The sequence below is a fragment of the Bemisia tabaci genome, chromosome 2 (genome assembly GCF_918797505.1).
Source record: "Bemisia tabaci chromosome 2, PGI_BMITA_v3".
Taxonomy (NCBI): Eukaryota; Metazoa; Arthropoda; class Insecta; order Hemiptera; family Aleyrodidae; genus Bemisia; species Bemisia tabaci.
The window spans coordinates 42,996,231-43,009,179 of NC_092794.1; the positions used below are offsets into that span (position 1 = coordinate 42,996,231).

At 37.4% G+C, this 12,949-nt stretch overlaps 1 protein-coding gene across 1 annotated transcript in view; it reads right to left on the reverse strand.

Moving 5' to 3' along the window:
- Positions 1 to 962: 962 nt before the first annotated feature.
- The window catches only part of LOC109039988 (chorion peroxidase), a 65,281-nt gene continuing 53,294 nt past the window's right edge, over positions 963 to 12,949 (reverse strand). The window contains exons 9-19 of the mRNA XM_072297348.1: positions 12,353 to 12,431; positions 11,679 to 11,824; positions 9,712 to 9,839; positions 8,610 to 8,723; positions 7,980 to 8,112; positions 7,299 to 7,426; positions 6,706 to 6,815; positions 6,091 to 6,183; positions 5,167 to 5,336; positions 3,813 to 3,921; positions 963 to 2,079 (exon numbers count right to left, since the gene is read on the reverse strand). Coding sequence (XP_072153449.1) covers positions 1,977 to 2,079; positions 3,813 to 3,921; positions 5,167 to 5,336; positions 6,091 to 6,183; positions 6,706 to 6,815; positions 7,299 to 7,426; positions 7,980 to 8,112; positions 8,610 to 8,723; positions 9,712 to 9,839; positions 11,679 to 11,824; positions 12,353 to 12,431 — 1,313 coding nt within the window. The 3' untranslated portion in view covers positions 963 to 1,976. The remainder of the gene's footprint in view (positions 2,080 to 3,812; positions 3,922 to 5,166; positions 5,337 to 6,090; positions 6,184 to 6,705; positions 6,816 to 7,298; positions 7,427 to 7,979; positions 8,113 to 8,609; positions 8,724 to 9,711; positions 9,840 to 11,678; positions 11,825 to 12,352; positions 12,432 to 12,949) is intronic.

The following is a 12,949-nucleotide window of genomic DNA, read 5'->3' on the forward strand; positions in this document are numbered from 1 at the left end:
CATGTATGGTCATTTCCGGCTACATTACTTGAAATAAATCGCCATGTTCTGAGATAAACATTACGATGTAATCGCAATAAAACGGTGATATTATTCTTATAAAAAAATCGCCGTATAAAGTCTGGTAAAAATTGTTCAAGTATTGATGATGCTGCAATTTTATACCAATTAAGAAGGAATAATTTGAAATATGCGGAAACATTTTAAGATCTTCAAACTGGAGAATGGAGATACATATGTAGTTTTGGAGTTTTACCATTGGAATTTCAGACTCAGCATAGCTATCTCCCAACGTACTGAAGGAGTGAGACGCTAGTTTTAGCCGGTCGTAGCCAGCAGTAGACAATATCTATCTAATTGAGTGGAGGTATGGCCAGAAACAAAAATCTCCTCCAATCGTAAGTGTTGAGTTGCGCAAAAAAATTTGAGCATTTTGCATGGTTTTAATTGGAGCAAAGTGTTGAATTCTCAGCACAATCTTGCAACAATATTTCCAAGTGAGGGTCAACTAGAAAGTCCAGCATTTCGTAATCTTTGTTAAATTCCGTTACTATGGTAAAAAAAAGGCTGAAAGTAAGGGAGAGGAAGGAATATGCGTTAATTAAGTGGTCGATGATATCCGTTAAAGTTGTGCTATTTTTCCATGAACTGATTTGTTATTTGTTCCACTCCTTTGTCGGGCAGTGTGTGATGGTAGAGAGCTTTTGCTTTGTGGATGGGGCTATTAGTTATTATATAATCACCGCGAATGATTAGTAAAAAATATGAACTTGCGAGTTCTCATAAGAAAAGAAACAATCGTGTTCTGGAGGTAAAAAATGTGTTGTGTGTGCGACCACATGACTATTACAATAGATATCTCTTCCAAAATTCTGCGAAAATATTTCAGAGGTTAAGAGAGGAAGGGGCTCAGTAGCAAACTCTGCCGACAAATTTGACAAATTATATTTTCATTAATTTACAGGTGTATATTTTACAGCAAAAAGGTTAGGAAATTTTCGTCAAAAATACAAGATAATTTAGAGGAAAAATTTTACCTCTGTATGAGTAAAAAAAATTGATTTTTAAAAGAACTTTGCATAACGCAACGCGATTTGTCGTTTTCCAAACGAAGGAACGTAGCTCTATTTCAAGGCTGCAAAATCTCAAATTTCACTGATTTCTGACAACAAATTATGGAAAAATCTGTGAAAATTGCAATGAAAATGTTCAGGCAAAAATAAAAATTGTGAAAGGGAATTTTGCAACGTTGAAATGCAGTTACTTTCGTTCGTCCGGGAAACAACGAAGTACGTCGCTATGGCTGAGGCACTTGTTACATAGTTTTCATTAATGATATAGTGGCTCCATTTCTTGAGGCGTAAAATACAAGTTCCATGCAATGTATGTATTGACTTTTGGCACCGAGTGCCTTTGGTACATTAGAAATTGTTTTTCAACATCAGTTATTAAAAACGTATCATAGAGACGCATGGCTATTCTTGAAAATTGGCAACACTGCTTTTCTTCCTCTTAACCATAGGTATATATGGATTGCATTTTGCAAAATGAACCATTAGCATTGCAATGATGCTAAGATTGTGCAACTTCATCTTTTGCAATAAAATTGCGGAAATCGTGGAAAACTATGAAAATTAAATGGTAATTTTTGTCTTAAATTTACAGTTTTTAGCGAGTAAAATAGAAACTATTAATGGTTAACGGGTTTTTCCTCCAAGACAAAAGAAATTGCACAATCTTAGCAACATTGCAATGTTAGTGGTTCCTTTTTGCAAAATGCAATCCACATAACGATCGATTTTTGTGAGAAATTTATATTTTGAAATTTTAATCGATATTTTTAATGTATTCAAATGGAGGAAAAACAATGTTGCCAGTTTGCAGAATCGCCAGTGGTAGAGACGCAAAGAGATGATGCGCGAGATTCAAAGTGTTGCTGTGGAAAGATTCTTTCGGTCACTTTCCGCCAGAGGGATCTATACATGCGGCAGCGGCCCCGAGGGCGATCCACTGAAATCTGCCCATTTTGTCAGGTCCATCGTTGGAATGATACCACTCTTGCAAGGCACTCTTGGATTTCTGAAAAATTGGTAAATACAAGAAAATTAAAATAGGCATCATTGTAATGGAAAAAGAGCCTGTTGAAAAAGAATCCCTCCTTTGGGAACTCAGGAATTTCGATAAAATGTGGCTTAAACGAAAAAAATGTGCGTCTTAGTTCAAACATTTGAAAACAGCGGAATCACCTTGAAAATAATACCAGCCAGTAATTGAAAAATTATGGATGCTGAAAAACTATGGACTTTGTTGACTTTGCTATTCAGCTAACCTTGGCCCTAAAGAGCCTGTCAAAAAAAAGGAGTTGTTTTGTGCCCATTATAAGGAGAATTCAGGGATTTTGTTCAAATGTGGCCTGAACGATACCTTTTAAAGAGAGAGTTTGCCAGTGAAAGTTTTAGCTTGAGTTCAAAATTCGTTTTGGCGATATAGCGTTGCAAATTTTCATTTTTTATCATTCAGAGATACTATTATTTTGAAGATCCGCGGTTAAAGAAGCAACTTAACTCGATTCTGCTATATTTTCTGAAGCACAGTGCCACCAACTGATGTTACTGTGCCTCAGAAAATAGAAAGGGATCAACTAAAGTTGTTTTTTGACCGAGGAACTTAAATTCTAGCATTTTTTAAAGTTAAAAAACGTAAATTTTGCAACGCTGTATCCCCTAAACGAGTTTTGAACTCAAGCTAAAACTTCCACTGGCGGATTATTTTTTTTTAAGGTATCGCTTGGGCCATATTTAAACAAAATCCCTGAATTCTCCCAGAAAGGCACAAAAAGGTCCTTTTTTTTGACAGAATTTTCAAAGCTGAGATTAGCTAATGTAAGCAGCAAAATCAAGAAGCACGTATCAAAGTTTCAACAAAGTTTATATTTTGTCAAGGACTGGCAGGTATCATTCTTGAGATGATTCCGATGTGTTCAAACGTTTGAAGTGAGTCACTCCAACTGTCCATTTTAATCTAATGGTGTTTTACCATCTTCATCTTGAGATATTTCCCCTTGCATGGAAATTCCTCTGAGTTCCCAGACTATTTATTAAATTTTTGAAATCGAGCTCGTTAGTATAGCCTGTAGTAGACTGTAAAATATAACAGCGCGCCAACTTTGAGGAGCTCAGTGAGACACCTCACCGGGAATCCCATTTAGTCAAAGCGTGTGTTCCTCAAATAATGGGATATTAAGGAGCAAGGGGCAGAAAAGGAAAAAATAAAACTGAGGAAAATTCCCGAGAAAAGAAACTTGCGCCGCTCATTAGGTGGTTGCTAGCCTAATTGAAACCTATCAGATTATAAACTGATTAGCGGGTTAAAATAAACTATTATCAGCCGACTGGGTGCTATCAAACCAGAGAACGGCTGTCCAAATGGCGTGGACACCAATCGATCGACACGTACATCCGTACTGTTTTATTTTTAACTCATAACGTTCGGTGATGAATCAGAGGTCATAAAGACGAAATCGCAAGGACGAAGTCGAACGCGTAGTCGCCTCATGAGCGATTGATTGAATCCTCTGTGAGGACGTTCAAGGTGGTCCATAGAACTGCCCTACGGAAAAGCACAGTGCCAATGAGATCAAACGAATTGAGTCGAAGACAGTTTTCAACTCTCTTTTGAGATAGCATCTCCTCTCTTATCAATAATTTGAACTAAATCGATATTTTCAATGGATTTAAATGGAGGAAAATAGTATCGCCAACTTGAAAAATCGCCACTGCTAAACGCTGCACATAAAAATAATTCATACTTACATTTCGTGATCGGGAAGCACCATTGGCCATAGCTGAACGGTGTCTATCAAGTCTGTGTTATCGCAAATTATTCGTGCTAGAGTGGCTTTCCGGACTTCTTTAAGTTGATCTGCCGCCAGAACATGATATATAATTTTAACACTGCAGTTATGTACATATAAATCAACAAACAAATAGGATTTTTTTTATGTCAGCTGCTCAAGTCGCAGAATAGTGTTTATAAGTAGTAGTAGAATGAGGGTACCTACTCGATCATTTTTATTTGGTGTTATGAAAGTAGGAATGCACTTAGCTGAGAAGGAATTTTCCTAGATTTTTTTTTATCGATATTGTCTCACGAAAACAGATTTCTAAGAACGCGTAATTGAGCTTCCGTGTAAATGCACATCGGCGAGACAGTCAATATGGCGTCCGAAAATATATCTCCTGATGCGATCTCTTTTTTTGACCACGTGATCACTCTGCCGCGGTTCATGGACCCTGCGATAGTGCATTATTAACGGCTGTAAGGACTATGGATTTCGGCAGATGCACCGCTCTTTCAAAAATGACATTTCGGTGGGAGAAGTTTGTTCCGTTTAAACTAGTCTGTACATTTTTCATACAGCCTAAATTCCGTTTGAATATTCAAAGTGTAAATATAAAAGGTAGAACTACTTCTGTAACCCTTCCCTGTCTGCTGCGGTGGCTTCAAGCCGCTGCATGAGCTTATGTGAATTAATAAGGGACTTAAACGCGCGATAAAGAAAAAAAAGACACATGAAAAACTAAATATCTCAAAGCTGAGGGAGAAGAATGAAGAAGGGAAGAGAAGAAAAAGAGGGAGTGTCAAGAGAAGGAGAGGATGAGGATGAGACATAATAATTAGGAATTCGAAGAAGAAAGGCAGAGAAGGGAGTGAAGAACAGGAGGAAGATGAAGTGAGTGAAGAAGCAATTTGTTCGTTCTCTTTTTCTCACTTCGAAGAAATAAGACAAGAGCAAACATTTTGAAATAAAGCAACGGAGATATCGTCGGTGAAACTACCAGACCACGTCTCTCGTTTGCTAAGTTTAAAAATCTCCGCACACATTTTATTTTTTCGAAGGGGAACAAATCATTGTCATTCCTTGAATTTTACTCGGCGTTTTCTTCGCTCAGAGAAGAAAAATCACGGAAGTTTTCAAGAATTGATGTTGAATAGCTTTTCATTTGAAAAATAGAGTATATTAGGAAGTCTGAGACGTCGCAAACCGAGATACACAGTTTCGTACTGTAGCCATCAATATTCCAAATATATTTTAAAATAAACATAGATAGAAGAAATATTATTATTGAAGGTGCAAAATTATCTACAGATTTCACTTGAACTTACCAGGTGTGAAAGAGGAAGGTTGATTCGGTAGCTCATACCAGAAGCGATCTCCTCTTCTAGCATAACTAAATTGGGTGGCGATTATGCATGCGAAAGTCGGACCCGCCATGCTCCCGGGCAGAGGTTTCTCAGAAACTCCTCCTGACCACAAATCTACATCCACTGGTCCCCTGAAATTGGTAAATCATCATTCAATCAGTTTATTAGCCAATAATGCGTCTGTTGAACACAAGAGATACGGATTACATGTTACACTGGAACAAGTTATCATGTTGAAAAACAATTATGTAAAATGCAAGATCATGCTGCAAACTACCTCAGCTGAATACGAGTATAATATCGATGGTGAAACTACCATACCACCTATCTCGATTGCGGTGTCTATAAATCTTCGCTCTCATTTTAATTTTTTTGGAGGAGAACAACTCAATATCATTCCTTGAAGTTTTCACATAATTTTTTCTCGCACTGAGAAGGAAAATCACGAAAGTTTTCGAGAATTGACGTGGAGCAATTTTCCGTTTAAAAATTATTGTATGGCAGGAAGTCTGCAACATCGCAAACCGAGATACGTGGTCTGATAGTTTTACCGTCAATATGTAATAAATGTTTAGATCATGTTGATTTCATCATGTAGGATAACATAGCGGCTGTATACTAATTTCAAGTTGATATCGAAATTTCACGATCACGATTATATCAAACCGATATAATGACAGTATTTGAAATGATGATTATTCTTGCCGCGGTATACTCACTCAATTTGAATTCGACCCTTCATCTGTTGTTACTATTTGTACATTTTTGTGTCCCAGTTATGATTTTTCTATTTATGTGAGTTATAGGTCTTTTTGAGCGGCTTGAAATGGTACAGTCATGGTTTCATGTTTTGTAACGATGGAACTTTCTATGAAAAATACTTACTGATATATCGTGGTGTATCTGCTGACTGTTGAGTTTGGCATGGCTCCAAACAAGCCATCAAAAGAGTTTGCTCCTGGTAAACCACAGAATTTCCTACAAAATGGGTAGAGCAAATTGTTAAGCATTTCTTTTTTTTCGAATGGACCAAACGAATGAAAGAAATTTAATTTTATAACGAGAATTTCATTAGAAGTGACAACTGATGTTGCGGATTAACAAATTCTTTTTGGGCTATAATTGAGGGAGCCAAGCTACATTTCTGAGGTGCCCTCAATTGAAATTTTACAATTTACACCCAAATCCCAGAGGTTACAGCGCGCACGATCCAAAATTTATTAAATGGAGTAACCTCTAAGAATAGTCTACAACACGCTCAATTCATTGTATCATCAGCTATTTTGAATCCAGACCTTGTGACCACCCTTTCTGCCCCCAGTCTGGATATACGCTCACATGAACTAAGCAAATGTAACCGGGGAGGAGGAACCAAATAAGTTAAGTAAGTTCTCTCAATTCCTCAGTTCTTTCCAATCGAACTCGTTTTATGAGTATTCAAATAAAGCAGCAGTTTTGCAAAAAATATGTACTTTAAAGACTACATAATGGATCTCTTACCTGAACTCCATGTAGCCGGGAATACCGAAATCTCGTCCTCTTTGGATGTTGAACGATACTAAATCCATTCCAAATCGCTTGCCAGGTTTTTTGAATAAATTGTTCGTCACCTAAAATTGAAGTCATTTTAAAATTTTCTTGAAAATTACGCCAAAATATTCGACGACCTGCTGATTATATCTGGTTAGGTAGTCAATAATTACAACTATTAGTTACCAATAATAATTCCCTTTAGAAAATAATACCATACTATTTTACTATTATATACTATATATACTTATATTATACTTCTGTATACTATTGTACTATATCTATTGTACTTTAACAGTGCCATAACAGTGACATGTGCCATAGCCCCAATAATGGGGATCTATTGTACGAATGTAAAATAAATAAATAAAATAAATAAACAATAAATTATAACGATTGAGAAGATTTTTGGGGGTGAATCGGAAAATCTGCCTCTTCACAAATTTGTCTACTTAACATCTTACTCTTGTCAATTTATATCGCTGTCATGCCAGTGGTTGAGTTACATGCAAAATACTTTTAACAGCTAAGAAGTTTCACGAGTATTAATTTACGGTATTTACCTCCTGTGTGATTGAATCATCCATGGCCTGAGCTACCTGGTTCATGAGACCCATCAAGTACTCATCAAATACTCCAGCTCTGTACAAATCGAATGGGCGTCTGATCAAATCGGATAGTCTCTTGGATGCTGAAAGTAGACAAACATCAAGATTTCACATTCCCTCCAAATAAAATCACAAGTTCAAAATGCCTTCAAATTAGAAAGATACCTCCCAGCATTATTTATACGTTCGAATAGTTGTATCGTAGCGTTACTGCCATTACCGGGCTTGCCGAGAAAAAATGCCGTGTTGGCAATCAAACTTTTCCAGATTCCCCCTTACAAAATATTAATGTTTGAGAAAAGAATTGAACATATTTCCCTGGAGTTGTTGGAGACGCTAGATTAGTTCGTGAGTAAATATCTCTGAAAATTGCATAACTGCAAACAAAATATTTGGGTTTTTCTACTTTCATCAATAACCTTTGTTGAACGAGATTCCTTACAGTCCACACGATTTCTTTCGAAAAAAAATTGAAGCTGGATCAAAAAGGCTGAAAAGATTAAAGTGAAAAGTGAATTTTTTGACTAAATTTTTATTAAAACCAGAGAAATGAGAGAACCTCAATACAAGGTAGTATAAATGCTCTAACGGCAAATGACTGCTTTTTGAGCGCCATTAATCACGAAGATTACGTACCAATAAATTTATGTGCTTTACTCCATCGCTCGACTGCGGTTGGTAGAAAAGTGTGGCCGATCCTTAGCGCAGCTGCTGAGAAAGCGTCAATAACGTTTGGGTTGACTTCAGGATCGTATCCGTCCCAATAACCCTGTAATATAAACAAACAAACAAATTCGAGAATTACAAAACCTTGTGAATTGCCTCCTTCAAAGGAACCGTTTTGGAATTTTCAAAGGATACTTCTTTAAATCGAAGCCCGCAGTGTATTTGATCTCTTTTGTCGACAAAGATAGGATTGGGTTTTGTCGAATAAATACATTCAGGGCTCCTTAAGTGCCACTGACTGAAACTGTGACTGTTAATCGCTTAATTTACTGCAAGCAACTATTACTGCTTCTGAGCCACTCCCATTGCCTACGAACTTATTGAAGGCGAACTGGTGCGGGAATGAGTGTGGAACAGCGTGCATGGATATTTTAATATACTTTTTCAGCTCTTGTCAGTTACCTAAAGAAAAATAATAAATATAAAGTACGTAATATGATGAGCCATGACTTCTTCACTCATAGTGTGTGTATAAGTCAGAGATACATTTTTATATAGGTTCTTCATACAAGTAGGTATAGAAAAAAAAAGAGTTTATACCTCTTTTTGCAGCACCAGCCCGAATTTTTGCATTACATCTTTCCCCAACAATATCGGCAAGAACTCATTGTAAGTTATGTGCTGGATCTCCGCAATGACAATTCTTCTTGCTTCCTGTTGACACATAATTATAAAATCACATAAAAAATCTTGATAAGTAACAATTTTAAATAAGTAAAGTAATTTCATAGAGCTGGGTCAAAAAGTCAGACTTTCACATTTTAGCTGTAAAGGCTCGTCAGTCACCTAAAGAATAATTTACGATCTATGTGGTCGATACTTGTGGCAATTAAGTGCATAAAGATGCATTATAACAATTTCACGCCTCTTAACACAACAGATTAGAATTTGAATTACTTTTTCCTGGAAACAATGTCTGGAAGCGTTCATAAATCACATAACGCTCCAGGGGGGGGGGGGGCGGTCTCTATGAACTTATGTTGCAATGCGTTATAAGGGGGAAGGGTGGTCAGTGTCAGCGTTACGTAACTCTCTCTCTCTCTCTTGGTAAGAAACGTACAAAATCTTACGAAAGTTTGCGCAATCTTAATCAATAAAATCCAAATATTATCTATTTCAACGTTGTCTGTCAGGCTATCATTAAAATTTCATCCAGCGACATATATGTATTAAACATTTTCTCACAATTTTTGCACGGAAAAAAAATGTTAGGGGTTTTCCCCTAAAATGTGGTACTCCCCTAATATGTCTGATGATATGGACATTTTCGATTAATTGTGGTAGTACCGCAACGTTTTGGTTAGTAACTTATTTATTGGGGTACTACCACAATTAATTGGAAATGTCCATACATCCAACAACCTCTACCTCTTTTTCTCTGTGTGTGATCTTACAAAGTAAAGGGAATCCTTCATGTTTTATGTAATTAATATGGGGGATCGGAGGTTCCGTTATGCGTTACAAGGGGTGAGGGGATCAAAAATGCCGAAAAAATGGGTTACGTAATTATTATGAGTGCTCCTTTCATTGAATTGGGAACTTCAAACCACCGCAACCTTGGTTTGATTTGACTTTTTTGAGTGATACTTTTTGTCCCAAAATGATTGGAGTTTGAAAAAATGAACTAAATGTATTAAAATACCTGGTAGAGAGTCTCGTCATCCCAGTGAGGGTTGATCTGACCAAGACCGTGCGCTACACGATTGTGCTCCCTGGCCATCAACGTGTGCATGCATGCCAAAACTAGTTGCTCGTTGACACGGATCTCCCCTGAAATCATTATTGCGACCAAGTTTTATCAATAAGATGGAAAATATTTGTTTAAGATTAACTATACATCAATGGTGTAAGTCCGCAGCCACGTATCTCGTTTGCGGTGTATAAAATCTCCACTCCTATTTTATTTAAGGCATTTTATGTTCTGCAGAAAGGAAGAACATGACAGTTTTTAAGCATAATTGCCGCTGAGTAGTTTTCCACTTAAAAAATAAGGTATGAAAGGAAACCTGCAACGTCGCAAACCGTGCGTGGTTTCGGACTTACATCGTCGACACATGGAGATATTGCTTGAGGAAATGTTCTTTTTCATATGGAATGGACACTGGACATTATGTCACTCCTCTGACGTAAAGGCATATCTCGATTTCCGCTTGAGTCCCAGAAAGCATGCATTCATATGTAAAATAGGGCTTACGTGAGAATTGAGATGCGCCCTTACATCAGAAGGGTGACGATTGTAGAAGCTAAACATTCTGATGTCCGTAAAATTTTCAAACTTTAAAATAAAACACAATTTGCATAAAGAAAATGACTAAAATTGACTCCCAACTATGAAATTAACGTCTTTATTTCGCATTTGTTACGGTATATTTGAAATTCCCGCTCACATGAAAAACCAGAATCTTCTTTGATAAATTTGCGCACTACAACGGTTTGGGCAGGACTCTCAATGGGCTCGCCCTGTGTTTTCACTGTTTACACGAGGTGCAATAGCTGAACCTACGTGCCGATATGGAGGTTGTGTCATGTTTTCTTGGTCCAAAGACTGTCACTGTAACGTTTAGTTATAGTATACTTTTTTTCAGTGTGTGCGATTAAATTCAAATATAGTAGGGTTTTCCCACGAGAGGGAAATTCCAATTTATACATAGAAAAATGTTAATATCATTTTTAGGATTCGCTTTCAGTTTTGTTCTCTCGTGGACAAATCGACATGATGGACAAATCGTCCATCGCACCGAAGCACGCAGGTGGTAGGTCTAACTCTAATAACACCGGGTAATTACAAAGATTAGACGCACGGCACCGTGCTGTGCGCGCAATGCGAGAAGTATTCATGCAGTCTTGTAGGCGCTAATATGCGCCTCAAGCCGACCGCACTGTTTGGCGCGATGCGTGAAGTATTCCTCCAGTCTTGCAGGTGGCGTTTAACGCTGGCCGCACTGTGCTAGACGTTAGTATTATCGCGGCATCGAATTATGGAGCTTTTAAGGCTTATGCTGTGTTTCGACGCCGTATGAGCAATTCAATGTTGCCTGGTTTCTCCCGACAAAAATTGTTTGGAGAAAAGTTCGAAAAGTTTTCTATGTTCGCTTTTTTAGATTGAATGGTACGAATACCACACATAGTACGAATTTAAGCACTCTGGTACTTCTTCACCTCAGTTTTATGCAGAACACGATTCGTGCGATGACAACTACTAAATTCAACTCCTAGGTAAGATATTAACGTTACGGGAAATTAAAATTGCCCCGTCACCCCCCCCCCCCCCCAAAAAAAAAATCCACCTGTCCGGTGGTCAGTGGCGAGTCTGCAAGTGGGCAACGCTGTTTTTCCTCCATTTAAATCCAATTAAAACATAGACTTCAGGTGAAGCAAGCTGCCTCACCAAGAATCGATTATTTTATATACAATTAAAAATAGAGGAAAAACAGTGTTGCCAAATTTCAAGCACCACCATCGTCGGAGGTCCATTATTTTCAGTCACGTTTAAATTAATTCTCATGCTCGTAAATGTAAAACAAATGCATGGTTTATTTTTACCTCTATATGTCCGAAGCTTTGCGTTATAAAAATACAAAGTGAAAGGGAAATGAGAAGGTTACGTACCTGCATCAAAACAGTATTGAGATTTATTCGTTCTAGTGCATCCCTCGTCCGGAATATCTAATTTTAGCGGCAATAAATCTTTAAGGCCGAATTCTTTGAAGGCAGGATTCATCCGCAGTAAACCGCCAAACCCTGAGCGCAGACTCCTGGAAAACACGTGAAAGAGTGTATGAAGATATCATCTTACACTTTCAGTTTTGAAATCGGCGTTCAGACCGCAGTAGTTCCGTAATACTTTTTTTTTCGCTTTACTCATGCCAAGGATATTCTTAACTGCCTCTGAGGGGAGTCCGAGACTTTAAGAACACGAGACTGATCGTAATGGAAGGTGCGGGATGCGGAGACATGAACGCACGAAAACAAATTTATTTGGGGATTTTCATTAAAAAATCTAGTTTTTTACCCATTATTGCAGGCATTCAACTTTAAACCAGTTGTAGTGGACTACTCAATTTGACATCCAACAATTATATTTAATGTATTGGGGTGGCGTGCTTTGCGATACATCAATTGATCTGCCTTTTATACCTCTGGAAAAGGATGATTAACAGGGCGTTCACAACAAACACCTCAATATTCAATTTTTTTAACACAGCTTCAAATGGAGGATATCAACAATCGATTATTCCACGCCTCGCCGCATAATTAATGAGATAAGAAAAGCGGTGGCCTACCTGGCAAAATGTTCTGTGACGCCATAAATGGTATTCCCGTCTATGGACCCGGTAAGTGTGTTGAACGGGACCCTTGAGCCTGAAAAATCAGTGTTCAATCAGAAATAATCTAAAATTCTTGGAAGTACATTGGAATGCAAGTAACGCTCTCGCGGATAGCTCAGATCTAAAGTTATGAGCATAGTTAAAGCTGGATAATACTGAACACTCGGTGAAATCGAACTAAATTTTGCAATGAGAAATCACTGTTCCTGGCTCATCCATAAAATCACTTTTCTACATAGGGAAAATAAAGACACTAATATTTTCTCTAAACAACACTAGAAACAGTGGATACTTATTGAAAAATATAGTCATACTGATACGTTACCGTCCACGGGTTGATCGTGGTAAACTTAAAATTGATGACAAAGCATAGATGCTATTCCACGAGTATTTTATTTTTTGAAATTATCAGGATACTAAAGAGAGGTTTTATCTAACCTAATCGTTGCAATTAAAATAATCGACGATGAACCAAAACAAAAAAATCGTATCCATTTTGGACGTACCTACAAAATTGTGGCTCTTATTTCATCTTTTTGAGGGAATAATTTC